A 27236-nucleotide genomic window follows, 5' to 3' on the forward strand; every position below is an offset into this window, starting at 1 on the left:
CCTCGAAGAGGCAAGGGGAAAACAGCCGGGAATTACATGGTTGGCCGTTGCTGGGGGTGTGGGAGAGAGGGCCACCTGATTGCCCAGTGCCCCTCTTTCATCGAGCCACGACGTTGTTTACGATGCAAAGCAACAGACCACCTCGTGAGCGCTTGTTCAAAAAACGACGACGGCCAGCGAAACAACGTTCCCCCCTCACCAAGGAGAGGAAGGGGAAGGCGGCGTGGAGGAGGAGTCGGGAGGACCCCCGACTACACCCACGGCCGCCGGGTCCAAACAACGACCGTGTCCCCGGTAGGACAAGGGACGCCTTGTCGGGGAGGAGGGGAAGTCAGCCAACCCCTCGAGAAGTAGTGGATAGCCCTCCCCCACCCTTCGCTGCCCATGCCCGGTCGTTCAGGGTGCCAGGAGAAAGGCAAGAGCCTATCTCCCACCCTCAATCCACGAAGGAAGCCGTGGTGCCGATCGTGCAAATATGGGTAGGGGAGCGACAGGGAAGGGCGTTGATCGACACTGGTGCAAGTGTCTCTCTGTTAGAAGAACACCTGGTGACAGGATCGGTGCAGCCGATGAAAGGTTCTTTGGTTTTGAGTACAGCAGGTGGTCATCGGATGGTAACCCAGAGGGCTGTGAAACAACAGGTAACCATCGATAGGCAAGTGGTGATACATACCTTTTATGTAGTGCCAGCATTACAAGTAGAAGGAATTTCAGTTATTTTAGGAATTGATTTTGTGGATAGGAACGAAATAAGAGTGGCTGGCACAGCCGGGAAAGGGATCGAGGTATGTTTAAAGGGACAAAGAATTCCCACAGAGGGGGAGAGACCGAGGTGCCTACGAGTCTCCCTTAAGTCGAAGGGAGCTGGGGGAAAAGTACCCGCTGCCCCAGAAGGGCGGGAAGATGTGGCACCACCCCGGACCCTCTCATCCCTCGCCGTGACACCCTCATGGAGCATACCGGAAGGCACTTTAGTTATGATCAGACCACATAACAAATGGGACGATTTTATCATTCCGGGTCTGAGCCAGGTAATACAGGGAGAAATTAATGTGCCATTTATGAATGTCAGTGACCAGCGTATCGTACTAAACAGCGAGTCGATATGCGACCTTGAACCTTGTGAAATAGCAGGTGCTTCCTACACTCTTGCGACCTTGGGTAGCACGTTTCAAGGTCGCAGTGAGGAACGTCTAAGTAGACTCCTCCGGACAGCTGGTGGGTCTACCCCTGTTACTTATCAGAATATTGTCAAAGAAATCGTAGAAGGTTATCAAGATGTAATCGCGATTGGCGACGAGACCCCAGGCAGAGTAAATAGTTTTCCTTTTGTTATAGAAACCGGGGGTCATCCACCCATAAGATCTAAGCCTTATAGAATACCAGTTTGTTATCAGTGGGAAGTGGAGAACGAGATCAATAAATTAAGGGAACAAGGGACAATTAGAGAAAGTGAATCTCCCTGGGCCTCGCCAATCGTAATGGTTAAAAAGAAGGATGGTTCTCTTAGGCTATGTGTTGATTATAGAAAGCTGAATAGTATCACAAAAGACAATGCATTCCCATTGCCCTCTATCGAAGAGTTGTTGATTAAGGTCAGGGAAAGTAAATTCTTCACCACCTTAGATTTAAAGTCAGGGTATCATCAAATACCTATAGACGAGAGTAGCAAGGAAAAGACAGCCTTTATAGCAAATGATCAATTGTTTGAATATAATTACCTCCCTTTTGGGGTAAAGAATGCTCCTGCTCATTTTTCACGTGTTATGATGTCCGTATTAGCTCCGCTATTAGGACATAGCGTGTTTGTTTATTTAGATGACATAATCATAATAGGGGCTACAGTAGAACACAAGAAGAACATTATTGAAGTTTTAGAAGCTTTAAAGCGACAGGGAATGAAAATTAATCTAACCAAATGTAAATTCTTTCAGCAAGAAGTTGAATTTTTGGGGCACATCGTAACATCTGAAGGCCTTAAGCCTTGTGCCGATAACTACTACCGTAAATTCATAAAAGATTTCAGTAAAATAGCGAGACCGCTAGATTCATTGAGAAAGCAGAAAGATTTTCATTGGGAACGAGAGGAAGAAATAGCTTTTCAAGAATTAAAGATTTCACTCACTAGTAATGAACTATTAGCTTATCCAAAGTTCGATCGAGCATTTATAGTAACCACTGACGCGAGCAGTATAGCTATCGGGGGAGTGATTTTTCAAGTTGACGATGCAGGAAATGAAAAGCCGATTTGTTTTGCATCACAAGCATTGAAAGGAGCAGAGAAGAATTACAGTACCTTCGATAGAGATATGGATGCTGGAGAGACATCGCTACTTTTTACTGGGGCATAAAGTCAAAATTAACACAGATCATCGTCCATTGAGAGATTTATTCAAGAAAGGGGATTTGACCACTCGACAGGCTCGTTGGATAGAACGGCTGTTAGAGTTTGATATTGTGGGAATTGAACATATAGCAGGGAAAACAAATAAAGTAGCGGATGCCCTCTCCAGAAGTGCCATAATGGGAGTCACAACTCGAGCAGCAAAGAGAGAGGAACAACGACGGAAGAAGCAGTTAAAAGAGTCAGAGGCAGCCGATGTAGAAAACGGGAATAACTCGGGAACTCCAGAGTTAAGGAGAGAGAGAAGGGAAGCGAGTCGTGGGAGCGAAAGGGCTGATCCTCCTAGGGGGTCAGCAAGCGAATGCCCTGGGAGTGAAAATGAGTGTGTGATTGATTTGTGTGGTTGGAGTGTTGGAGAGGTGATAAGGGGTCAGAAGTCCGAGCCATGGATCGGGCAGGTTAGGGCTTATGTGAGGGGTGCGAGTGACGAGTTTCCGGATTTCCTAAAGGTGTCCAGAAGTATGTTCTTCATTGAAGGAGATATTTTGTTTTCTAAATATGTGAAGAGACAGGGCGATATCCGATCTCGCGTCGTCCTTCCTCCCTCTTTGGTAGAGAAAGCCATCCACATGATACATGTAAGTGCTTATACAGGACATATAGGTATAGAAAGGTCCCTCAGGAGGGCACGAGAATCCTTTTTTTGGATAGGAATGAGAACAGACATTACAAAATTTATCAGCCAGTGCCACATATGTAATACTATGAAAAACCACAAAAACACTATTCCAAAGGCTCGCATGTGGCCAGTAGAGCCAATTAAATTTAACAGAGTGCATATCGATGTCGTAGGACCCTTCCCTCCTGGAGACGGGCAGTTCAAATATGTATGTGTGATGGTGGATGCGTTCACGCGTTATACGCACACCTACGCAATGGTGGATAAGACTGCAACATCGGTTGCCAAAGCTTTGTGTTCATTCATAACGAAATTCAGCTGTCCTCGTACTCTAATCAGTGATAATGGGCGTGAGTTTGTTAATGAAGTGATAAAAGAGCTGACAAAATTATTTAATGTGGAACATTTCACGATCGCATCCTACCGGCCTTCAGCCAATGGGTTAGTTGAATCCCATAATAGAGAAGTGACAAATATTTTGAAATATTTAGTGGCAGACAGTCCGAATCAGTGGGCAGAGATGTTGCAAATGGCGGAATTTGCACTTAATACTGCGTACAACAGCTCCATAAGAGATACCCCGTATTTTTTAGTGTATGGACAGGACCCTTCATTGCCATATACAGTGATCATGGACCCTAGAACTTTACCGTTATATAGTGTTGAGCAATACCGGGTGATGTTATGTAACCTAACCCGAAGAGTATTTCAGATAACGCAGAAACTTCTGTTGAGGGCAAATGAAAAGTGTCAGACGCAATATGATCAGCGATTCCGCACACAAACGTCTAAGATACAAATAGGGGACAGGATCTATTCGAAAAGACTGCAACCGAAGAAACATAAACTTGAGCCCGCCTATCTAGGTCCGTACCGCGTGAAAGAAATTAAAAACGACACTGCGGTGATAAAGCATATTAGGACCGGTGCCCAGTGCGAATACCACTTATCACACATGCATCCCGTCAGAGAAGATGTCCTGATGTGGCATCTGAACAAACCGGTACCCCCATTTCCGGGACTGCCTGGTTACCTGGGAGAGGAGAGTGAAGATGATATACAAGCTTGTCTAGGGATCATTAACGGTGCGCCCGACGTGCATACAGACGAAGGTCGCAAATATTGGTGTCATGTTCTGAAGTATGAACATTATTCTAAACGTATCTTTGCACCAACCTGATGTGTTTCTTTTTAATCTTTTATTTTGATTTTGTGATGATACCTTTTCGTGCATAAACTGAGACAAATCATATTTTCTGTTTCCTTATTGTGTTTTTACAAGTTCTTTGGTCTTGGTGATTGATAGTAATCTGTTTATTTTATTGTTTTTTAAATACAGGTTTTTGTACTATCTGTTTATTTTATTATTTTTTGAACTGCAGGTTTTTTTGTCCAATTTTAAGAAGAATGTAATGTGTTTAATGTGGTGATATAAAATTTATTATTTCATTGATTCTTACATAATTTCTTTTTCATTTAAGAACATGTTTACAATGTGATGCGTGGAATTCAGAACAGACTGTAAATTGCCAATTGTAAGCACGCAATTTGACCCTGGCTTGCTAAGTTTGGTTTTTATTCTGCATGAATTATTAATAACATTTCTAATAACATTTCGGTCGGTAAGGTACTCAAATAACAGTGCACAAATGATTGAGACTAAAATAAGGGGAAAATGCATATAAATAAATAAAGAAAAAAAAATAGTGTTTTGAGTTCTGCGGGACGCAGAACTTGTGGGGGAGAGTGGTGAACTGATCTGTATAGAAAATTCATGTGTGAGACGTAACGGAAAATCTACTATATGTGTTGTGCGTAGCTATGTGCGATCAGAGAGTAACGAACAGATAGATATCGCTGATTCATCGAATGCCATATGATCGTTGGTGGCGTGGCGTGGGTGATTCAAATGAGTGCCATACATCGAAGACCCTTATTGGTTCCTTTCAATTATAAGAGGCCAATCAGCTTAGACCTGTGACCCAAACAAGTTCAGTTTCAAAAGTTAAGAGTCAGTAGGGAATTAGTGGTCGACGGGTCAGGGCGCGTCTCAAAGACAGTGGTCGGCGCGTGTCGCCTTAGAGTACCTTCCGACGATATAATAATCATATAATTAGTAGCGTATTATTAGCAACAGGGCCCTGTGTAACTATTAAGGAAAATACACGTGTTAATTTTATCTTACGCGTTTCATTGTACTGGTAGAACCCTTGTATGATCGAAAATCAGGTCATATATATATATATATATATATATATATATATATATATATATATTATATAATACAACACACATATATATTATATATATATATATATATATATATATATATATATATATATATATATATATATATATATATATATGTATATATATATATATATATATATATATATATATATATATATATATATACACATATATATATAACACATCTATATATATATATATATATATTATATATAATATAGATATATATATATATATATATATATATATTATATATATTACACACACACACACACACCACACACACACACACACAGTGGTACCTCGACATACGAAAGGCTCAACTTACGAAAAACTCGAGATACAAAAGCAAATACGAAAATTTTTTTTTGCTCTACGTACATACGAAAATTGTTCAAGATACGAAAGGTTGTTGCTGTAAAGTCCCGAGATTTGCCCGGACCACCGATAACAATTTTAAAATTTGCGCCACCAACTTAGTAGACAAGCCACCATCCTCTCTCACTCCCATTGGTTCCTGATGCTAGTCACCGCCATAAGATCCTGCTCTCCTATTGGTCAGCATCTCTCCCATGATCCCATCATGCATCATACGTAGCGGCGTGCTTTTTCGGCCATTTGGCGGCATCATCTGTATCGTAAGCACACGGAATTCGTTCTGTCTATACAATTTCGTTTGTTAATGTAAATTCGTTAGTGATTTTGTTGTAGTACTACTTTATCGTGTTGTGTGAGAACTTTACTTCATACCTATATGTACTACATAACTTAATTACGTACAGTATATACGTAGTCATGGGTCCCAAGAAAGTTGAAGTAGGAAAGAAGAGGATGCTTTCATTGGAGACAAAAATAATAAAAAAGTATGAAGCTGGCATGCGATTGAGGGTGATCGCCAAGGAATACGGCTGAAATCTGTCAACAATAGGCACCATCCTTAATCAGAAGGATGCCATCAAAGCAGCTGCACCTTCCAAGGGCATGACTATTTTGTTTAGCAAGAGGAGCCACGTGCACGATAAGATGGAGAGGCTGCTTCTTGTCTGGATAAAAGACAAAGAAATCGCTGGCGATACAATAACGGAGATGGCAAACTGCCACAAGGCCAGCGCTATTTTCGGCGATTTGATTGCCCAGGGAGAAGGGACATCAACGCCAACCCCAGAGTTCAAGGCTTTTCATGGGAGGTTTGAAAAATTCCATAAACAGACTGGCATCTGTTCGGTGGTGCAGCATGGCTAGGTGGCCAGCTTGGACACAAAAGCGGCCGAAGCCTTTATTAAGACGTTCGACGAGATGACTCTCAACAAAGGCTACAGAACTCGGCAAGTCTTCAACTGTGATGAGACTGGCCTTTTTTTTTGGGAAAAAAATGCCTTGTCGGACGTACATCACGGAGGAAGAGAAGAAGCTACCCCGGCATAAGCCTATGAAAGACAGGCTTATGCTCGCACTTTGTTCAAACGCCAGTGGAGATTGCAAGGTGAAGCCCCTACTTGTCTATCATTCGGAGACTCCTCGAGCCTGCAAGGCTCACAAAGTGCTAAAGGAGAAGCTTCTGGTGATGTGGAGGGCTAATGCAAAAGCCTGGGTAACGAGACTTTTGTTCACGGAGTGGGTAAATCCGTGTTTTGGCCTGACAGTGAAGAAATTCTTGGAAGAGAAGCGCCTCCCTCTGAAATGTCTGCTGTTGTTGGACAATGCCCTTGCCCACCCTCCTGGCCTCGAGGAAGTTATCCTAGCGGAGTATTCATTTATCGAGGTTTTTTATCTTCCGCCTAACACCACCCTCTCCTCCAGCCCCTGTACCAGCAAGTGATATCGAACTGCAAGAAGCTGTATACGAAACATCTTTTTAAGACATGTTTCGACATCACCGATACCACAAACCTCACCTTCCATGAATTTTGGAAGGAGCATTTCGATGTTGTGATATGCATCTGACTCATCGATCAAGCTTGGCTGGAGATTTCTAGGCAAACCTTGAATTTTTCTTGGAGGAAACTGGCCTGATGCCGTATCTGCCCGAGACTTCGAGGGATTCGACGTGGGCGAAGCTGGTGCTGCAGATTCAGAAACAGTTGACGATCCTGAAACTGTTTTGCAACCAGATTTTGACGAGATTGTTGCACTCGGCAAGTCCATTGGGCTGGCCATTGACGAGGACGACATCAATGACCTTCTCGAGGAGCACCAAGAGGAGCTTACGATGGATGACCTGAAAGAGTTGGAGGCCATGCAACATAACATCGTTCAAGAAGAGTTCTCTGGCAGCGGCAAGGAGGAGGAGGACGGCCCTATGACAATGGCAGAAATTAAGGATGCTCTAGCTGCTTTACATAAGGTGCAATCATTTGTAGAAAAGACACACCCCGAAAAGGCTTACACAGGTCGTATGCTTATGCAGTTCGATGATGTTTGCCTGAGTCGTTTCAGGAGCATTTTGAAAAGCATGCAGAAGCAATATTCCATGGATAGTTATTTTTTAAAGAGGTGTTTAGTACTAGCAGGAGTAAGCAAAAAGGAAGATCCAATTGATACTACAAAAAAACAGAAACTTGAAAGTGGTGAAGAAATTGAAATTTTGTATTTAAAAAAAATGTAAAGTATAAAAAAGTAAAAAAAAATGCAAAGTATAAAAAAGTAAAAAAAAAAAAATTAGAAATCAAAAAGAAAAAAAAATTTAAATGTAAGTTTTTTGTAAAGTTAAGTGTTACAGTTTTGTTAATGTGTTTCGTAAAGTTTAGTTTATGTTTCCTGACATTTTTTAATGTGTTTCATAAAGTTAAGTGTACGTACTATAAGAAGTTTTCTGCCATTTGTCCTCCTCCTCTGTCGCCACTTTCGGAGAGAGCCTCACTCGAAAGGTAAGGTTCCACATTTTACTACTTACGTATGTATGTACGTACAGTATTTCTTGTATACCATGTACACTAATACACTTTATTTACAGGTACATACATATTAGTACTAGTACGTATTAAGTTAGGTATTGAATGGTCCAAATTGTTGTAGTATTTCATTGTTTATTGGTCAATTTAGCTTTATTATAAAATTTACTGGGGTGTTTTTGTAGGGCTTGGAAGGGATTAGCCATTTTACATGTAAAATGCTGTTCAAGATACGAAAGCTCCCTCGGAACTGATTAATTTTGTATCTGAAGGTACCAGTGTGTGTGTGTGTGTGTGTGATATATATTATATATATCTATATATGATATATATAATATATATAGTATATATATATATATATATCTATATATATATATATATATAATATATATATATATATATATACATACTATATATATATGTGTGTGTGTGTGTATGTGTGTGTGTGTGTGTGTAAAAAAGTAAATTCATTAACTCTGATAATTAGTATTGCCATTATTTTTTATAATTTTCTTATACTGTGTATCTCATAGGGTTGTATCTTATTTTAAAAAGCACAGACATATTATCACATGATAAGTACACTATAATCATACTCATCATATACCTATATTGTGATCATTAACCATATAATAATTTCACCTTATATGTTATGTATATTCATTTTCTGTATTGTATAACAGTTTGTGTCATCAGTAATAAAGCGATACAATTTGAAGAGAGAAAACCAAATAGAAAAACTCAATAGAAGACAAATAAACTTGATTTTCCTGAGATTATGAATATTAGCAACTGAACATTCGATTCCATCACATCTCTAGCATCATCACCACCAGTAAGTTCTCTTCTAATGATAAATCTGGATCACAAAGCCTTTCTTCATGATTGGGATGAATATTAGTGTCTTTGCCCTCCTGGTCCTCGGAATAGGACGAGTCACCATCCCTTCTGCAGTCATCTGAATGGAGGATAACTTCCCTATCTGGATTTTCAACCATTTCTTGTGTTTCATTCTTCATGAGCAACTCTTTCTCATGGAAGTGTATCTGGATATTACAATCTGTACGGAAGCATTGCGGTGCAGCATAACCTTATGAAATCAATGGTATGAAAACAAGGGCTCAGGTGTGTCGGAGAGCGACTGCTACCGCGAGCAAAGGCCAGGAAGAGGTTGCTGAACGAAGCCAAATCCCAGCCCAACCACCAACCAAGGCTGTCAAAACATTCAGTTCATTTATTTAGTGTTATTTGGGGTTTCTTTGGTGGTAAATTGATATGAAAAAATAGAATGTTCAAATAAAGAATCCATAGGAAATGGAGATTATATTCACATAAGGAATGACTTTGCCTAAATGTATTGTAATTGTACCCTGAAAGTATTAAGTTGAAATATTAAATATATCTTGTATTAATATTTGTGTCAGAGGTTATGGTATGCCCTTTACACCCTTGATTGTATAATTTTGAGAACAGTTTTGTCTAAAAGTGCGAGTTATATAATTTTGAAGGTCATATTTTGAATTATTGCAGGTTGAGAATGCAGCGTGTTTCTGGGCTATATCAAATGAAATCCATGCTCTTAAGAATTTAAGCTTTATACAGACATGTATAAGTTCTGCAATTTCCCAGAATAAAGCACTTTTCTTGGACCTAGATGACATTGTTGTAGGGCAGATTTGTTTGGCTCCTTACAGAGATTTGGAGGGCATTTGTAGTTTCTACAGAGCAAGGATAGATGAGGTCCTCAAAACCCGCGAAGATGTGAAAGTTGTGGTAAGGAATTATTTTCAATTATTATTGAAGTAATTTTTTTATACATATTGGTAAATTGTAGATTTTACACTAATGTTTTGACTATATTATGTGCAATTTAGGTCTCGTAGTATAGTAGATTTATTTACAAGATGATAATCAATATTATTATTCCTTGTTCATACACTACTGTGTTGGAAAGAAAGCAGCAATAATTTATATTTGTTTTTATAACCAAATCTATAGCTCGACTATATTTTGTACACTTTTTGAAAGGGGTGCATGAACAAACTGAATAATTGGTAATAAACAAACTGAATGTAATAGGTAATAACAGAGTATGATAGTTGAGAGTATACTTTAATTTGTATCAGTTGAAATTACTAATATAATTTTCTGCTAAATTTCCTTTTAGAAGAAAAGTGTTTTTTTATTAGAAATGAAGGTATTAGCTAAGTAAAAAAAAATTGATTGTACATACAGGCAGTCCCCCATGTTACATCTGGTTCAGGTTATGCCATGTGGACTTATGGCACTTGCCTCATGCCGTTATTAACCACAATTTTTCAGCCCCATAAGTGGATCTACTACGCTGTTACCTGGTTTACAGCTCCTTAACCAGGACTAACAGTGCTGTAAGTGCTATTTATTCCCATCATAATAAAGATATTTCGGGTTAAGGCGATTTTCAGCTTACAGAGCCCTGCTGGGAATGGAACCCTCTCCATAACGGGGGGACTGCCTTGCCTTTAGTTGCACCTTCTAAATTTAATGGTATTTAGTGCCTTCCACCCACTTTTTTCCGTGATGTTTTCTTCTCATGGATTTTCCTCATGGGTGATCCAAAGTTTAAGACTTTAACATAACATTGAACATGGGTTTGATTGCTCTCAGGACTTAAAGGGTGAGATCAGACTCCATGCCTACTCACTCAAAGAATTTTAATAAAAGAAAAACATGCCTGTTCACTCAGAGAACTGGAATCTCTTGACTTGGTCAAGGGAGACAATAAACTTAAAACTTGTCCCGTAGTTGGAAGTTCCAGATGTTTTTGAGGGTCTGTGTCAGGTTCCAAGTCCCAGGTAATTTCATGGGTTAAGTTTTAGTTGTGGAATACAGTGCTCCCCCACTTTTATGCAGAAATAGGTTCCAAAACCTGCCACAGAAATGCAAAAATTCCCTCTAAAAATGTTTATGACTGTCAAATACCCAGTACCCCATAAACAAAAATGTTTATGACTTTATTTTAACATTTCACTGCTTAATTCGGTAGCTCAAACAAAAATGTGCAGTAGAATATCATATTAAAACAGTTTAATATAATTTCAAACAAAAATAATCCCAAATCATCATCCCAAAGCATCTTAGCTAAGACATTTTAGATTTAACCCTTTTACAACAGTATCTCTTAAGTATATATACACCCATTAAAAATTTTTATAACAATGATTAACTCATTTTGAAACATTAATATTAAGCAAAATATCTATAGAATGTTTAATACAAATTAGATAAATCAAATACAAATAAATAAATCTGCCTTACTGAACATTTGACAAATAATCAAGTTACCCCCCTTACTGTATACATAAGCCGTTTTATCTCATTCCAGGTTAGCCCCAGACTAATTAGTTTTTTTTCCATGGCAGGTTTACTTTGTTGATTATGGAAATGTTGAGACGGTCAAGGCATCAGAACTAAGAATTATCCCAAAAAGGTATTTATAATTATTAAACTTATAATTGTGTTCAACTTTTCAGTTTATTGAATGGGATAGTTAAGAACATTTTTGGCAACCAGTCATGCTGCAGTTTACGTATAGTATATTATGTTGAATATCTGATTGGTATAGATATTGAGTTTTAGTTTTGTGCCAGATGGATTTGGCTCTCCCTTGCAGAATGATGATGCAGGGACTGTAAATGTGAAATACAATTAACAATTAATTTCATAATTGTAAGATTAGTTATAGCAGTAATGCTGCAGACTTAATGTTTCAGTTTGGTCAGATGAAATTCGTGAAAGCTTACCATAAATTCAGAGATGTTAGTTTTAAGATTGTTAACCCTCTCGTGATCTGAGGACGCATAGCACGTCAATAAGTTTTTTTCGCTAAGTGCATACAGTTGTGTCAAATGTAAGTTATTTTCGGGAAAAATTCACGAAAAAAAATCGCGTCTGAGAAAATGCAGTTGACGCCATTGGGTTAACATGATGAATCTTGAAGAAAACGCAAACCCGACGCCACTAGCTTACTTAGCTGTGATACGAAACATCAACATAAGTAGGTTGGAAAATCTGAAAATTGCGCTCCATAAAAAATTTGCATTTTTTAATTCATTACAGCTCAGCAAACACATATATAGCAAAACTATTGCTTCCACATGAAAATCAAACATTTTTACAGATTAGGTATAAAACAAACTCCCCAAACCTAATTATTATATTTTTCATGATTATTTCCAGAAAATATCCACGATTTTTCTTAAAATTTCATTTTCATCACATTGTTTTTATTATTTCTAAGCCTCGTAAAGATGTTCTGATTGCTCTAGGAAATAATTAAATAATTTGCCGACAAAATAACACTAACCAGAAGCGTATATCAGCTATAGTTCAGACTTACCAAATTTTACCAAAACTCTTCCCCATGCATGTGTTCTTTTTTGCCCAGGGAAAAGTCGTGTACCTTACAACCTTATATTTTCGGCCTGTACGCAAGAATGAAACAACTTTTTTACTAACAGTGAAAAAATTGTGTTCCGCAAGTTAAGAGGCTCTTTGATGAACATGAATGGTGGATGTTACATTATTCTGATGTAATGGCAGCAGAAGATAATGTTCCTGGATTAGCTTGTAATCAACATAAGATTAAAATATGTAATGATCATGTTTGTTATTGAATCTAAATATAGTCGTAAGTAGTATAACAGGTATGTACTTACGAATCCCATATTTTTTTTATAGCTTACAAGAAATCATTTGACATTGTTTAAAGACCTGTAATACAGGTAGTACACAATCTTTATCCGAAATCCTTGGGGCCAGATGTGTTACAGTTTTTGGAATTTTTCAGATTTCAGAACTGTGGAGTCAGGAACATAATTGAACATCACTACTGCAGTGAAAGCATTTTTTGCTCTCCTTTTTTCATGTTTTTTCATTATAGTTATTTATTCATTATACGTAGTTTATTTTTTATATAATATAGTACTGTTAAATGAATATGGATAATTAACATCATCATAAACTAGTGGGACAAATAAGACCATATGCTCACTAACATATTTTCAACAAAGCTCAAATTTGGTAAAGCGCAAAATATACATATTATGTATTTGAATGTTACCATGATCATGATTATTTGACTGGAGATGGTAAAAATTACTCAATAATTTGCTTTATATAATTATTATTTCTTGAAAACAAGAATTTAACAATAATTTCAAATTTAATACAGTGGTATGAAGAATCCCACAGAGCATATCATAGTGATCAAATGTAAGACTGTAAACTGACAACATACTGGCAATAAAGAGCAACCCTCTCCAAGATCAGTATGATGAAATGTATTTTATAGTCTTATTTAACATTAAAGTTCTCAAGTTGAATTAAAATCCAACTTGTGAATTTTAGCAATAAGTAAGATTATAAAATACATTTCATCTTATTGATCTTGGAGAGAGTTGTTCTTTATTGCCACTATGTCGTCATCAGTTTGCAGTCGTACTTTTGATTACTAGGAGACACTGTGTGGGATTTTTCATATCACTATATTAAAGTTAAAATTATTATAAAATTCATTTTTACAAGCAGAAATAATTATATAAAGCAAATTATGGAGTAATTTGTGCCATCAGTAGTCAAATAATCACGATCATAGTATGTTCAAATTTAGTGCCGTCACGACATTTCTATAAATAGAACAAGAGTAGAGGGCAGTCATTGGTTATAGATCTCCATGGCAGCCAGCCAGCCAATACAGCCTGTATTCAGTCTGACAAAGAAAGTTTTGCTTTGCTCATATGAAGTTGATGACGCATTTGTGAATTGACTGAATAAGATTTGCAAATCAAGTAGACTTATACATAAAGCTGGTACAATTGTCATTAACCCTTAAACGCTGAGTGGACGTATTTTACGTCAACATTTTTTGTCTCTCGAGTGCCGACTGGACGTATTTTATGTCGACATACAAAAGTTTTTTAAAAATTCGCGGACAAATACTTATAGGCCTACCAACCGAAAACTCTTGAATCACACGCCTTGGGGGATGCTGGGAGTTCACAGATCAAGGTGTTGTTTTGTTTACAATCGTTACGCAGGCGCGCAAGCGCGAATTTCTTTCTTGCCGCACTAAAAAGTATCTGTGACACCTCGGAAATTATTTCGTCACTTTGACATAATTTTTGTACCATTTTAAATTAGCCGTTACATGGAGTATTATATATGAAAATGTGTGCATTTTTATGTAGAATACAACAAAAAAATACTCATGATTGTAGCTTTTATCAGTTTTGATATATTTTCATATAAATAACGATAAGTGCCAAAATTTAACCTTCGTTCAACTTTGACTCTACCGAAATGGTCGAAAAATGCAATTGTAAGCTAAAACTCTTATATTTTAGTAATATTCAACCATTTACCTTAATTTTGCAACAAATTGGAAGTCTCTAGCACAATATTTCCATTTATGGTGAATTTATGAACAAACTTTTTCCTTGTGTCCGCGCGGTAACTCTTCCGAAAAAGATCATACATGCGATTGTGGTAATGTTTGCTCCATTTTAAAATTAGCCGTTACATAAAGTTTTACATATGGAAATGTGCGTAATTTCATGTACAATACATCTAAAAACAAACCATGGTTGTAGCTTTTATCAGTTTTGAAATATTTTCATATAAAAAATGATAAGTGACAAATTTTCAACCTTTTGTCAACTTTAACTCTACCGAAATGGTCGGAAAACGCAATTGTTAGCTAAAACTCTTATATTCTAGTAATATTCAAGCATTTACCTTCATTTTGCAACAAATTGGAAGTCTCTAGCACAATATTTCGATTTATGGTGAATTTATGAAAAAAATAACATTTTCTTTACGTTTGCGCGGTAACTCTTCCGAAAAAATCATACATGCGATTGTAGTAATGTTTGCACCATTTTAAATTAGCAGTTACATAAAGTTTTATATATGAAAATGTGTGCAATTTCATTTAGAATACAATTAAAAATAATTGAAGGTTGTAGCATTTCTCATTTTCGAGTTCCTGGCTGGCCGAGTGGTTTTCGAGCTGGGCTGCCAATCTGGTGGTCTCAGGTTCGATTCCCAGCTCGGCCAACGCGGAATCAGAGAAATTTATTTCTGGTTCATTTCTCGATATATTGTGGTTCGGATCCCACAATAAGCTGTAGGTCCCGTTGCTAGGTGACCAATTGGTTCCTAGCCACGTAAAAATATCTAATCCTTCGGGCCAGCCCTAGGAGAGCTGTTAATCAGCTCAGTGGGCTGGTAAAACTAAGATATACTTTTCTCATTTTCGAAATATTTGCATATAAATCACGGTAATTAGAAAAAAAACCACGTGCGGTCAACTTTGACTACCGAAATGGTCAAAAAACGCAATTGTAAGCCAAAACTCTTACAGTTTAGTAATATTCAGTCATTTATCTTCATCTTGAAACAAATTTGAAGTCTCTAGCACAATATTTAGATTTATGGTGAATTTAAAAAAAAAAACTTTCCTTCCCTCTGCGCGCAGATTCTCTGCCACAAATCTCCGAAATGCGTACGTCCCATTCTCGGAATATTTGCTCTGTTTTATATTAGGCGTTTCATAGAGTTTTATATATGAAAATGTGCGCAATTTCATGTAGAATACAAAAAAAATTGAAAGTTGTAGCCTCTCTCATTTTCGAAATATTTGCATATATAAAAAATATATAAAAAAAATTCGACATTCGGTCAACTTTAACTCGTCCTAAATGGTCGGAAACTGCAATTGTAAGCTAAAAATCTTACAGTATAGTAATATTCAATCATTTGTCTTCATTTTGAAAGAAATTGGAAGTCTCTAAGACAATATTTAGATTTTGGTGAATTTTTGGAAAAAATATTTGTTTACGTCCGTGCGTTACGAATTCATGCATCATTTTGTGATAATATTTTCTCTATGTTGCTTTTGTTGTTTTACAATGTGTTATATACCAAAATGATCGCAATTTAGTGTACATTACAACGAAAAAAAAAGTAACTTGTTACCTTTAACCGTTTTGCGCATAGCGCGATTTGAATACAATTATATATGGAATTTCGTTTTTGCGCTATTATATATCGCATTATTTATATATGATAATGATAATTTTTTTTCATTTCTGATGGTTGCATAATAAACTTCAGGCAATGACAAAAAAGGAGCCAAAAATGAACTGTTAATCTTGAAAACTAAGCACGCTGTGATTTTTTGAAAAAAATATTTTTTCCGCTTCTGCGCTCACTCCGAGACCGCCTTGGCACACGGAAGACGATTTTTAATATACCCGTTCGGCGTTCAAGGGTTAGTATTAGGGCATGAATGATGGTGTAAGATTTTGTTACTTTGAAAATACAGCTTTAAAAATTAGAATTCAGATGGCAGAATAGATTGAGGAATGCTGCACTGAAAGTAATGAAAATCATGTTTGTTCCATTGTAGATGAGATACAAGCATAATGAAAATTATCTGGAAAACACTGTACATCAAAACCTCTTTTTAACGTACCCAGAACCAGTGGACGTCAGGATTAACGGACAAAATCTGGCTGAGGGTATACATATAGCCAAAGACTACTGTGAAATTACAAAATTATCTGTCTATAGGATAGCCACATATACCTCACAAAAAGTTGCTGCATCTGCCCATCTTAGCAAATCTTGTATATATGTATTTTTTAATTAATACACTCTGAATTTGCTACTAGGTTTAGTTCTTATTTGATGTGATAGTGTGTGAGGTATAATTATAATTTTACAAAATAAAATAAAATTATTAGAAAAATTTGTATAGCAAGGTAAAATTTACGAGTCTTGGAAAGTGGCCCTTCACAGCATTGTAAACACTACTGTTCACTTTCAAATTCCCATGGAAGCTACAGAAAGATTTTTAGAACTTCATTTTGTTCTTAGACAATGTCCATTTGGAATTATTAATAATTAATATATATATATATATATATATATATATATAGATATATATATAATTTTTTTTTTTTTTTTTTTAAAGGCCAACCTGAAAGTTTGCTGAGTTGGGGGGTTGTGCTTAAGATAGTGCATTTATCCCATATCTTAAGCAATTATCCAAGTTCACTGGTTTATGTAATAATTGTAAAACCCCCATTATTTTATGAAGGGTTGACATTTTGCAAAACACCTGATACTAATTTCATTAAATTTACACTGGTTTTTTCTTTCAGCATTCAAAATGTTCCAATGTTGGCAATTGAGTGTATGTTGGCAGAAGTTAAACCAATATCAAAGTCTACAACAGCAGTTTGGGATGAGAGAGCTAATATATGGCTCAGAAACAGGACTCTTAATCAAAGTTTTATTGCACAGGTAGGTTGCCTAAATGGACTCAAAACTATTATTATTATTATTATCATTATTATATTATTTTCATACATTCAACTTCCCTGTCAGATATGTACTTAGCTATAGACTCCGTCGTCCCCGATAGAAATTCGAATTTCGCGGCACACGCTACAGGTAGGTAGGTCAGGTGATCTACCGGCCTGCCGCTGGGTGGCAGGAATAGGAACTATTACCTTCTAAGGACAGATTTTTCTCTATCGTTTGGACTGTAAACATACGTTTACGGTTCCTCCTGATTTGATTTTCGTGTTTCATCGCCATCGATCTTCTGGGCTGTCTTTTGCAGGGAAGTACTGGGTCTTTGGTTCGTCATACGCTATTATTAACTTTTTAATGAATTTCGCTTCGAAATTTCGAAGAAAATACTAAGTGAAACTACCGAAATCATCGGTAGACACTCGCATAGTTTGCCATAAAGAGAATTATTAATATTTATTCATTATTACATGTAATAAAGGTTACAACTTTATTAAGGAAATATTAAACTCTAATTTCCTACTTTAGGAAGTCAGAAAAGCATATAACTAGATACGCTTACTTTATAAGCTTTAATAGCGTTTGTGCTAACGAGCAGTTAGAGTATTAGCAGTACTAGTAGTTGTTGCATCCTCATCACCTTCTTACTCCTCAGAAACTACAAATTTATATATGCAAATTGAAGATAAATGGATAGCTCAAATGCAAGCTTTTAAAAGGTAAGAAGTGAATATAGTGTTCCCCCATTGCAATGGAGGGTGCATCTGATCGGCTCTGTCTCGCTCCCAGGTCTAGACCTCTTCCAAGCTCACAAGCCCAGAGGAGAAGGAATGTCGACAACCGCAGGGGGGTTTCAGAGAATCCCCACCGATCAGGCGTCCCCTCGGCAGGTTCTGTAGAACGTCCCAGACTGCCAAGTTCGCCATTGGAAAGGCGTCCTAATGTAATGTGTTCCCCTTATTATTATCGTGTTGACGGATAAGGAGAAGAAAGTTTCAACGGCGTAGATTCAATGAAGATGCAAGATAATCTCGTCGTAGATATCGGAACCTCAGAGAGATATCTTTCGATAACAGTTGCGGTAGAGGCATTGCCCTATCCTGTTTTCGTCCCCCGTACAAATAGACGGAGGCTCTATCCCATGGGGTTTGAAAGAGTTATTTCAACAAATTCCTCATCGGTACATTTATATGAAAATATATCTATTCTGAGAAGAACGAATTAGATATTAAAGAATATATGTTGATCGAATGAATTATGGATCTCGGTTAATGATTAAACATACATATATAATTTTTAAGCTTCTAGCTCCTCGGACATGAAGCGCCTGAAACAAGGCTCGAGGCGCCTGAAGAGCCTGGAACGAGGCGCAAAGCGCCTGAAGAGGCTGAAATGAGGCGCTAAGCGCCTAAAGAGCCTGAAATGAGGCTCAAAGCGCCTAAAGAGCCTGAAATGAGGCTCAAAGCGCCTAAAGAGCCTGAAGAGAGGCGAAAAAGCGTCGGAGGCTCCTCAAAGGAGTCGCAAATCGCCTGAAGCTCCTGAAAACAGGCTCGGAGTGCCTGAAGCGCCTGAAACGAGGCGAAAAGCGCCTGGAGCGCTTGAAGCGCCTGAAACAAGGCTAAAAGCGCCTGAAATGAGGTGCAAAGCGCCTGGAGCGCCTGAAACGATGCGCAAGGCTTCTGAAGCGCCTCAGATGAGGCGCTGAAAGCCTGAAGCGCCTGAAACGAGGACCAAAGCGCCTGAGATGAGGCGCTAAGCGCCTGAAGCTATAAACCAGGATCTTCATCGTATATGGAGTTAGATCCTGATTCTGCGTAAGGTGAAAGACATTCGAGGATTTCTCCTGATAAGGACGGGAGTTGTTGCACAGGCGGCCGTCGCCCTTCTCAGGATAGTCTTAATGCAAGTAATGGCAAGAGCAAGATCGGTTTTTTTTTCCTGGCGGGGACTCAAGATGTCGCACAGGCGGCCTTAGCCCTTGTCAGGTTAGAATCGGTACTGCTAAAAGCCCTTCACCTTACGGAAGGAGGCGCTCTCCTCCGGTTGCTCATTCTTCTCCCAACTTGATGGACAGGAAATGGAAGATAGATCGGAATTGGAAGCCAATAAGGGAGCAGGTCTCTCAGTTTATAAGACCTTAGCGACCTTTTTTTATTGAAAAAAATTAGTTCATTACTAATAAGACGATATTAAAATCTTCCTCCTTCTAAAATAATGCAACCAACCATTTACAGAAAGAGTGGCAGTCGTTTGCAAATTGAACAAGGTTCGTACGAGCTCTCATTCATTGATTAGAGGCTCTTCCAGATAATAGAGGCGTAGAATACGGCCTTATCTCCAAGAGAATAAAAATTGAGGGATTCTCTTCGATCCGAGAGTTTTCATTGCGATCTCTTTCGACTAATGCTAATTCATGTTTATTGACGAAAAGAACGGAGAGGGCAAAATTTCCATTCTCTCTCCGCATCGGAGAGGAAAGAATGTAGAAGGAAGACTTGCTGCATACGACTGCTGAATGACAAGTCATATACGCATACCATAGTTGCCTTTGTGGTTCGCTACGAAATTATCTATATCCTTACAGGATTTTCCTGGTAAGGACTTCGCTTAAAAAGTTTGTTACGACAATACCTACTCAGCTTCGGTATTTAACAAAGGTTGTTTGGCTTAAATTGGCATTATTGAGAGCTTCCTTAGGCTCGGGAATAATTTTATTATATTCCTTCATTAAATGAAGTAACTGGCAACTCACAATGAATGCAGCCAGGCAGCGAGCGAGACGGCCTGGGCTGTCATTGTAAGTGTAAGGCCAATACAGTACCATCCAGGTCTCGGTCATTAGCAGTCTGTTGCATCTCTCTCTCCAACGGGATCGAATGGTTAACCGTATATTCCCCTACAATCATGGACTTAGTCTCGAATGGAGGGGATAGTTAAGCTAACATAAATAAAATATTGTCTGCCTTTTGCTAAGAAGCTTTCAATAAGAAAGATATTATAACCTTTCAATGCTGTTTACCGTAGGGAACATTATTAAAGGATTCTAACACAGCAGAACATTATATTATATAATGCTCTCATGCTTACGAAAGCATGGCTTATTAGAATACATGCTTAGTGAGAAGATGGATGTAGTAGAGAATTCACTTTAAGACTACGGTATGGTCAAGTCTTTCGAGAAACGCACACAACCTTTTTAGAATCAGATATTGCTCAAGAGAAGATGGATGAGTGGAATGGGAAACATTCTCTTCGTGGCAGAAATGGTTTCCCTGAATAGAATATACTACTATATAAGAGTTTTTTCCTACTAAGAACAGAATTAACATGTGTAAGGATGTCGGGTACCAATAAAGGCACAGATGTTCTGGCACATAACATAAAGAGTATTAGAAGAAAGCGCCGGTCTGAAGCGCCAACCTGGCGCAATGCGCCAGAAGCGCCAGCCTGGCGCAATGAGCCAAGAGCACCATCCAAGATATTTTCTCGTTTTAGCGAGTTATTAACATAAGAGTCCAGTAGCCTCTCAGACAGCACGCTCGGTAACGGCAAGATTCGTTCCTGATTTCGTTACCCATTTAATCACTTAGGCCAATTCCACGACACTCTCATATCGCAAAGAGCATTGAGAATCTCTCGCTCCTGTTCGCGTTAACAAAGAGAACCTATTTGGAAAAAGAGGTTCGATGCAAGATTTTGCATGTCCGTGAAAACCTTCTCGATCAATGATAATAACTGTTATCATATGTCTAACATTTATTGCAAAGAGTTGTGAGAACCTACGGAAAGTCTTCTTCATAGATCTCTTAGCAAGGTAGAAGACGAACAGGCTTCCTGTAGACTGCTTCCTTTTCCTTGAACCAAGAAGAAGTAGCAAAATACACCATCTTTATTTTATAGAAAGGGGAATAAACTTTAGTTTTTTTTTTTTTTTTTCCCTAAATATAAATGCTTTACAGAATTTAAGATAAAGGGCGTCAAAGAAAGAGAGGATACTACTTATGCCTCATTTGGGCCTTTAGAGGTTGGATTCACAGGAGGTCACGTTCTTCTCAGCATGTTTTGGAAGTCTTTTCCAAGACAGTCTGAATATTCTATAAGCATCTATTACAAATGGACCTTAACAACCTCTCCACTCTGAGTCAGTCTTCGTGCAGACTGACCAGAAGTGGACATGAATGAGAGGATTTTTAAAGGTGAATGACAATAGTCATAGCCAGGACATAGAATTGCTGCAGATCGTGTTTGATGGAAGAGGAAACTGTCCTCTTCCGATACCTCTTGAACCACATATAGGATTTTTCTTCCTTTTCAGAGGGAAGAATCAACTTTATATATATCGCTATCAAAGAGCACAGTAAAAGGCTATACTCTGTCTATACAAGGAGAATTAGAGATAGCAGAGGATTAAGATCTTCGGGATCTGATACGATACCTCAATACGACAAGAGTAGGATATCATGTACTTCTAATGGGATCTTTTGTGGCTTCATGATTCTGTGTTCCGACAAGATGGAACTGCTCCTCATCAAACTTCTTTGAGAAATTTTATGAGGGAATTCTTTGTTTTCTCTTGGCCCTTAACTACCAAGAAGACAGGTGAATTTTTGTGCATTGGAATCTCGCATCAGATTTAATGGAGACTCGGCAATGGGTTCTTGCCAGCATAGTATGTCTGGCAAGAGAACTAAAACCCTCTATTCCTGACTCAACGATTTCAGATAGAAGTTTCGTTGCCCAGGCAGGGTACTTACGTTTTCACCTACATAAGAAGAGATGGTTTAAACGTTTTTGCCTACAAAGTCTTTGGGATGCGATGAGGGTTCGAAATGCTTCCCAGAAGGTATTCAGAGAGATACAGTAAAGAGCTAGAAATCAGGAGTCCTCCCAGTTTCAGCTCTGAGTCTCCTTCGACTTCCAAGCCCCTTCCCTTCCTTCGGACAAGGATAGGGAAGATTCTGCAACGAGGAACTTCATCAGCAAGTAAGAAGAGATCTCGTTAGCAACGGAAGGATTCAAGAAGGATCCTCCTCAGAGGAAGACTCTTATCTCTCGTACTGTTAGATGTCCTATCGTCTAATGGATGTAGTTTACTACAATCACCTTCCCTTGCCGGAGAGGCCAGAAGCTCAAAGTGGAAGAATTTCTTCCACCCTTCTCCAATCTCCTGATAAACCATTGTGGAGTTTCAGGACTTTCGGACAATGTAGCGCCAACCAGGCGCCAAATGCCAAAACAGGCGTAAAAAACACCAGAGGCAGACAGTTTCAAGGAACACTGTCATTGTCTGATGAAGAGAAAGAGGGGTCCTCCAACCTAGCGCAGATGCGCTGGAGGCGAACAAGTCAGACAGATAAGAGTGTCTGATGTGGGCATCGCCAGACATCCTCGGGACTCTACCAAGCTCGAAGCTCCAGCAAGTGGAGAGGAGTCAGCCAGGGGCCAGATGCCAAATAGTGCCAGTCTGGAGCCAGGCGCGAAGCTACTTCCAGGCGCGAGGCGCCAGCCATGAGTCAGGCAAAAAGGCGCCTTCCAGGAGCTAGGCGGCCAACCAAGTGTCAGGCAGGGCGCGAGGCGCCAGCCAGGCTCGAGGCTCCAGCCAGGCTCGAGGCTCCAACCAGACTCGAGGCGCCACCCAGGCGCAAGCCAGGCTCTAGGCTTCATCCAGAAAAGATCCATTTCAAAGGAAGCCCTGGTCTTCTTTGAAATAAGTGTGATCGCTAAAAGCACTTCATGAATGACTTGATGATTCCTTCAAACAGCTGAGAATTAAAAGCGCTTGAAGTGCGAGCTTTTATGAATTCTTGTTCGTTACTTAACAATATGTCGTGAAGGACATATTAGCTGTAACTTAAGGGAGATGCAACTCTGTGTTGACTTCCCTTTGCACGAAGGAGGTCAAGTTGACCTACGAGAGATCCTTCTCTCTTGGATTTACGTGTCTACGGATACGTTGCTGGGATAGGGAGCCGACACTGATCCTTAACTAAGTGAGTTAATTTTTATGTTAACATAGTGTTTTTTTTTTTTTTGGTTTGTTTGAAAGGAGTTTGGGGATAGCTCTTTTCAAACTAAGCACAAACCCTCGTGATCGGGATCGGTGTTGTGCTCCTTAATTATGCCCCTAGGCATAGGTGTATTGTCATGTAAGTGGATAAGACCCCATCGACAAATGACCATTAGATTCTGTCGAGTAAGTGGATAAGACCCCATTGACAGATCTACAAGAACTCTTAGCCATAGGTCACATCCTCGCTGAGGCTCTTGAGACGAAGCAGACACCTAGCAATAGCTAGGAAGTCAACCCTTCGTCTAAACACATAGGAACCAAGGTTTTATTTATCTATTACCTACAACGTATGTTGTTTACCTGTCTAATCAGTAATTAGCTGTCTCTTACCCACCGCCAAAGGTGCCAATCAGCTAAGTATATATCTGACAGGGAAGTTGAATGTATGAAAATGATATTGTTATTGTACAATAAAGTTTCATACATACTTACCTGGCAGATATATACGATTGAATGGCCACCCAGCCTCCCCTCAGGAGACAGGTGGAAGAGAAAAATCTGTCCTTAGAAGGTAATAGTTCCTATTCCTGCCACCCGGGAGGCCGGCAGGCCGGTAGATCACCTGACCTACCTACCTGTAGCGTGTGCCGCGAAATTCGAATTTCTATCGGGGACGACGGAGTCTATAGCTAAGTATATATCTGCCAGGTAAGTATGTATGAAACTTTATTGTACAATAACAATATCATATTTGACTATGATGACATAATACAGTCATCTTAATTTTCCTTATTAGCTGCTGATCTTATGTGGATAGGCAGTGCGGTGATTGTCCAAAGGACATACAAAAACACTAGATTAATTTTTTTTTTATAAAGTTTTGCTAAGGTACAACATAGGTGATCAAAGAGGTATGATACAATAAGGTTGGATGGTCCTCTATAAACAAAATGAAATTTTGTAGTCAGTTTGTTACTACTGTGTGTTTAGGATTCTGATTAGTTTTTGAGCCTACTTCTCATTCAGTTCCTACCCAGTTGAAAGGATTTTAATCAAACTTGGTGCCATGCTGGTGTGGGGATGTCTTTATTTATCTTAAGTCGTTACAGACTTTGATAGACCATCGTGCATATATCCTTTGTCTGTGACCATCAGTATTTCTGATACTTCATTGTGGTTGTCGCATCATCATCACAGTTACTGTACTGCATGATTTACAGGATTTCTTTTAGACTTACGATAAAGGCAGACCAACACGCACAGATGTGGATGAAGTAAAATCAACATTGTATTGTCCACACTTGCTTGTCCTTGTAATATTTTTCTGCCATTGATGGGACATCATTCAAACTTATTACAAAGGTAATCCATCCTGCATAGATGCTCGTGAGGGTAGTTGATATAATTGCCTCCTAAGTCATGATGTCAGTTACACTGACCTTGTCATTGCAGTTCCTATGTTATAGAGACAGTTACGAGGTTTAGGTAACTTTACATGACCTAGGCATTGTTTGCTTTCAGGAAACACAAGTTAGATTCAGCCCCGTAAATTACAATTGAATAATTTACAGATCTGTTGCCCCCTCCTGCTGATTATACTCATGTGAGTGCTGCCTTGATTCCCTATAAATCCTTGCATTATTCTCCACCAATACCGAACACTTATTCACAGCTCTAGCAATAAGTATTTATACTTCATTGACAAAGCTATAACTACTTTATATCTGCCTTTACCTTTCACTTAGTTAGGTTTTGAAAATTAGAATTTGTAAATTTATTGAACATCCCATTCATATTGCTAATTTTTGGTTACTGTAATGCTCATAATCCTCAATGAAGTCGAAATATTTTAGAGAAAGAAAAAATGTGACAATTATTCCTCATGATACTCATAATTTTTTATATTTTATATCACAGTCTTGCACAGTAAACCCGGTGTAACCAGAATCAAGGTTTTATTCAGTAAACAATTCCACTACAGTAGTACACTGCAAATAAAAAACATGTTATTGAACACAGACATAAACATAAACAAACACTTGAGTTAACTAAGAAGGTACATAAATCACACTCCTCATGAAAGACAGTATAACCAAGAATATACACAAAGCACATAACATACAAAGGGGCATCATAAGTAACATATACAAAGAATCAAGCATTGTACCATAATCTGGCGAGTCTACAGCTGTAATACGAGACACGTCAGCAAGGAACCACAAGAGTAAACAAAAGCTATAGAGACCACTAATATGAAACAGGTTTATTTTTACCACATTCTTCCCTCTCAGTTAAGTTCACTTGGAGTAATCCTGAAGGTACTTTGGAGGTTGCCTCACTGTCTCTGACCTTCGAAGTGGAGGAGGTGAGGCTACCTGTTGAGGGACTGTACGGGATTCCTGAAGAGTGTCATGCTGAGAAGCAATATCCACATGGGAGAGACCGCGTGCAATCTCCTGAGGAGCATTTGCAACTGACAATTCCTCAGGAACCTCGGACTGAGATACAGGAACCCCAGCATCTGTACTTTCACGGTTGTCACTAGCCATAGGAGCAAGATGTCTTAATGAAACCGTAGTCACCCTACCATCTGGAAGCTTCACATGAGCATACTTGGGGTTCGCCTCTACGATTTCAACCTCATCCACTAATGGGTCGTTCTTGCTGTATCTTACTTGGCGTCTCAGGAGAGCAGGCCCTCCTTGGATGAGCCAAGTAGGCAACGATTGGCCGGTGGTGGACCTTCTACTATGCAGGAAAAGGCGCTCATGAGGAGTACAGTTCGTGGAAGTGCACAACAAGGAGCGTATACAATGGAGAGCATCTGGGAGAACAGTTTCCCACTGAGACACATCGAGGTTCCTTGTCTTAAGGGCTAATGTCAGAGTTTTCCATATAACTCCGTTATATTTTTCAGCCTGACCATTCCCTTTAGGGTTAAATAAGGTTTGTAGTGCGACTGGTAGGCAACCCCACTTTCTTGTTCATCAGGAAATCCTCAGGAAATCCTTCAGCTCTTCAGACATAAAACGTGCACCCCTGTCAGTGTGGATGTACGCTGGCATGCCAAACAAAGCAAAAAGTTGCACCAAACAACTGATGACAGTTCTAGTGGTCATATCTGCACAAGGGAAAACAAACGGGAACCTTGAAAATTCATCCACAACAGTGAGGAGGTACTTGTTTCTAGTTTCTAGATTGAGAGGGAACTGGGCCTTTGAAATCTAAGTTCAACCTCTCGAAAGGCTGGGTTGCTTTGATCAGTTGTCCCGAGGATTTGATGAATCGAGGTTTGAGCTCTAAACACACTTAGCAAGAGGTGGTTTAATTTTCCTCACTTCTTCTACCGAGTAAGGTAGATTCCGCCCCCGGACAAAATGCATCATGCGAGATATCCCAGGGTGACATAGGATTTCATGAAGTTCTCGGAGTTTATCAGCAGTAGTGGCACCACAGATGCGGGAGAGAGCATCAGCTGGTATGTTTTCTGTTCCTGGACGGTATACTATGTCATAGTGAAAACATGAGAGTTCAACTCGCCACCTCGCTATTTTGTCATTCTTTATTTTACAGTTTGATTTAAAGTCAAACATAAACTTTACACTACGTTGGTCAGTGATGAGCTTGAAGTGGTGTCCAATTAAGTAGTGTATCCACTTCCTCAATGCCTCCACTATGGCATAAGCTTCCTTTTCCACTGAG

General features: G+C 38.9%; 1 protein-coding gene across 2 annotated transcripts in view; it reads left to right on the forward strand.

The window, feature by feature from the left end:
- Positions 1-27236, forward strand: part of LOC135227032 (ATP-dependent RNA helicase TDRD9-like) — a 564113-nt gene that overhangs the window by 403333 nt on the left and 133544 nt on the right. For both annotated transcript variants that reach the window (XM_064266821.1, XM_064266820.1), the window contains 3 exons: positions 9695-9937; positions 11566-11633; positions 17371-17512. In XM_064266821.1, coding sequence (XP_064122891.1) covers positions 9695-9937; positions 11566-11633; positions 17371-17512 — 453 coding nt within the window. The remainder of the gene's footprint in view (positions 1-9694; positions 9938-11565; positions 11634-17370; positions 17513-27236) is intronic.

The sequence above is a fragment of the Macrobrachium nipponense genome, chromosome 15 (assembly GCF_015104395.2).
Source record: "Macrobrachium nipponense isolate FS-2020 chromosome 15, ASM1510439v2, whole genome shotgun sequence".
Classification (NCBI taxonomy): Eukaryota; Metazoa; Arthropoda; class Malacostraca; order Decapoda; family Palaemonidae; genus Macrobrachium; species Macrobrachium nipponense.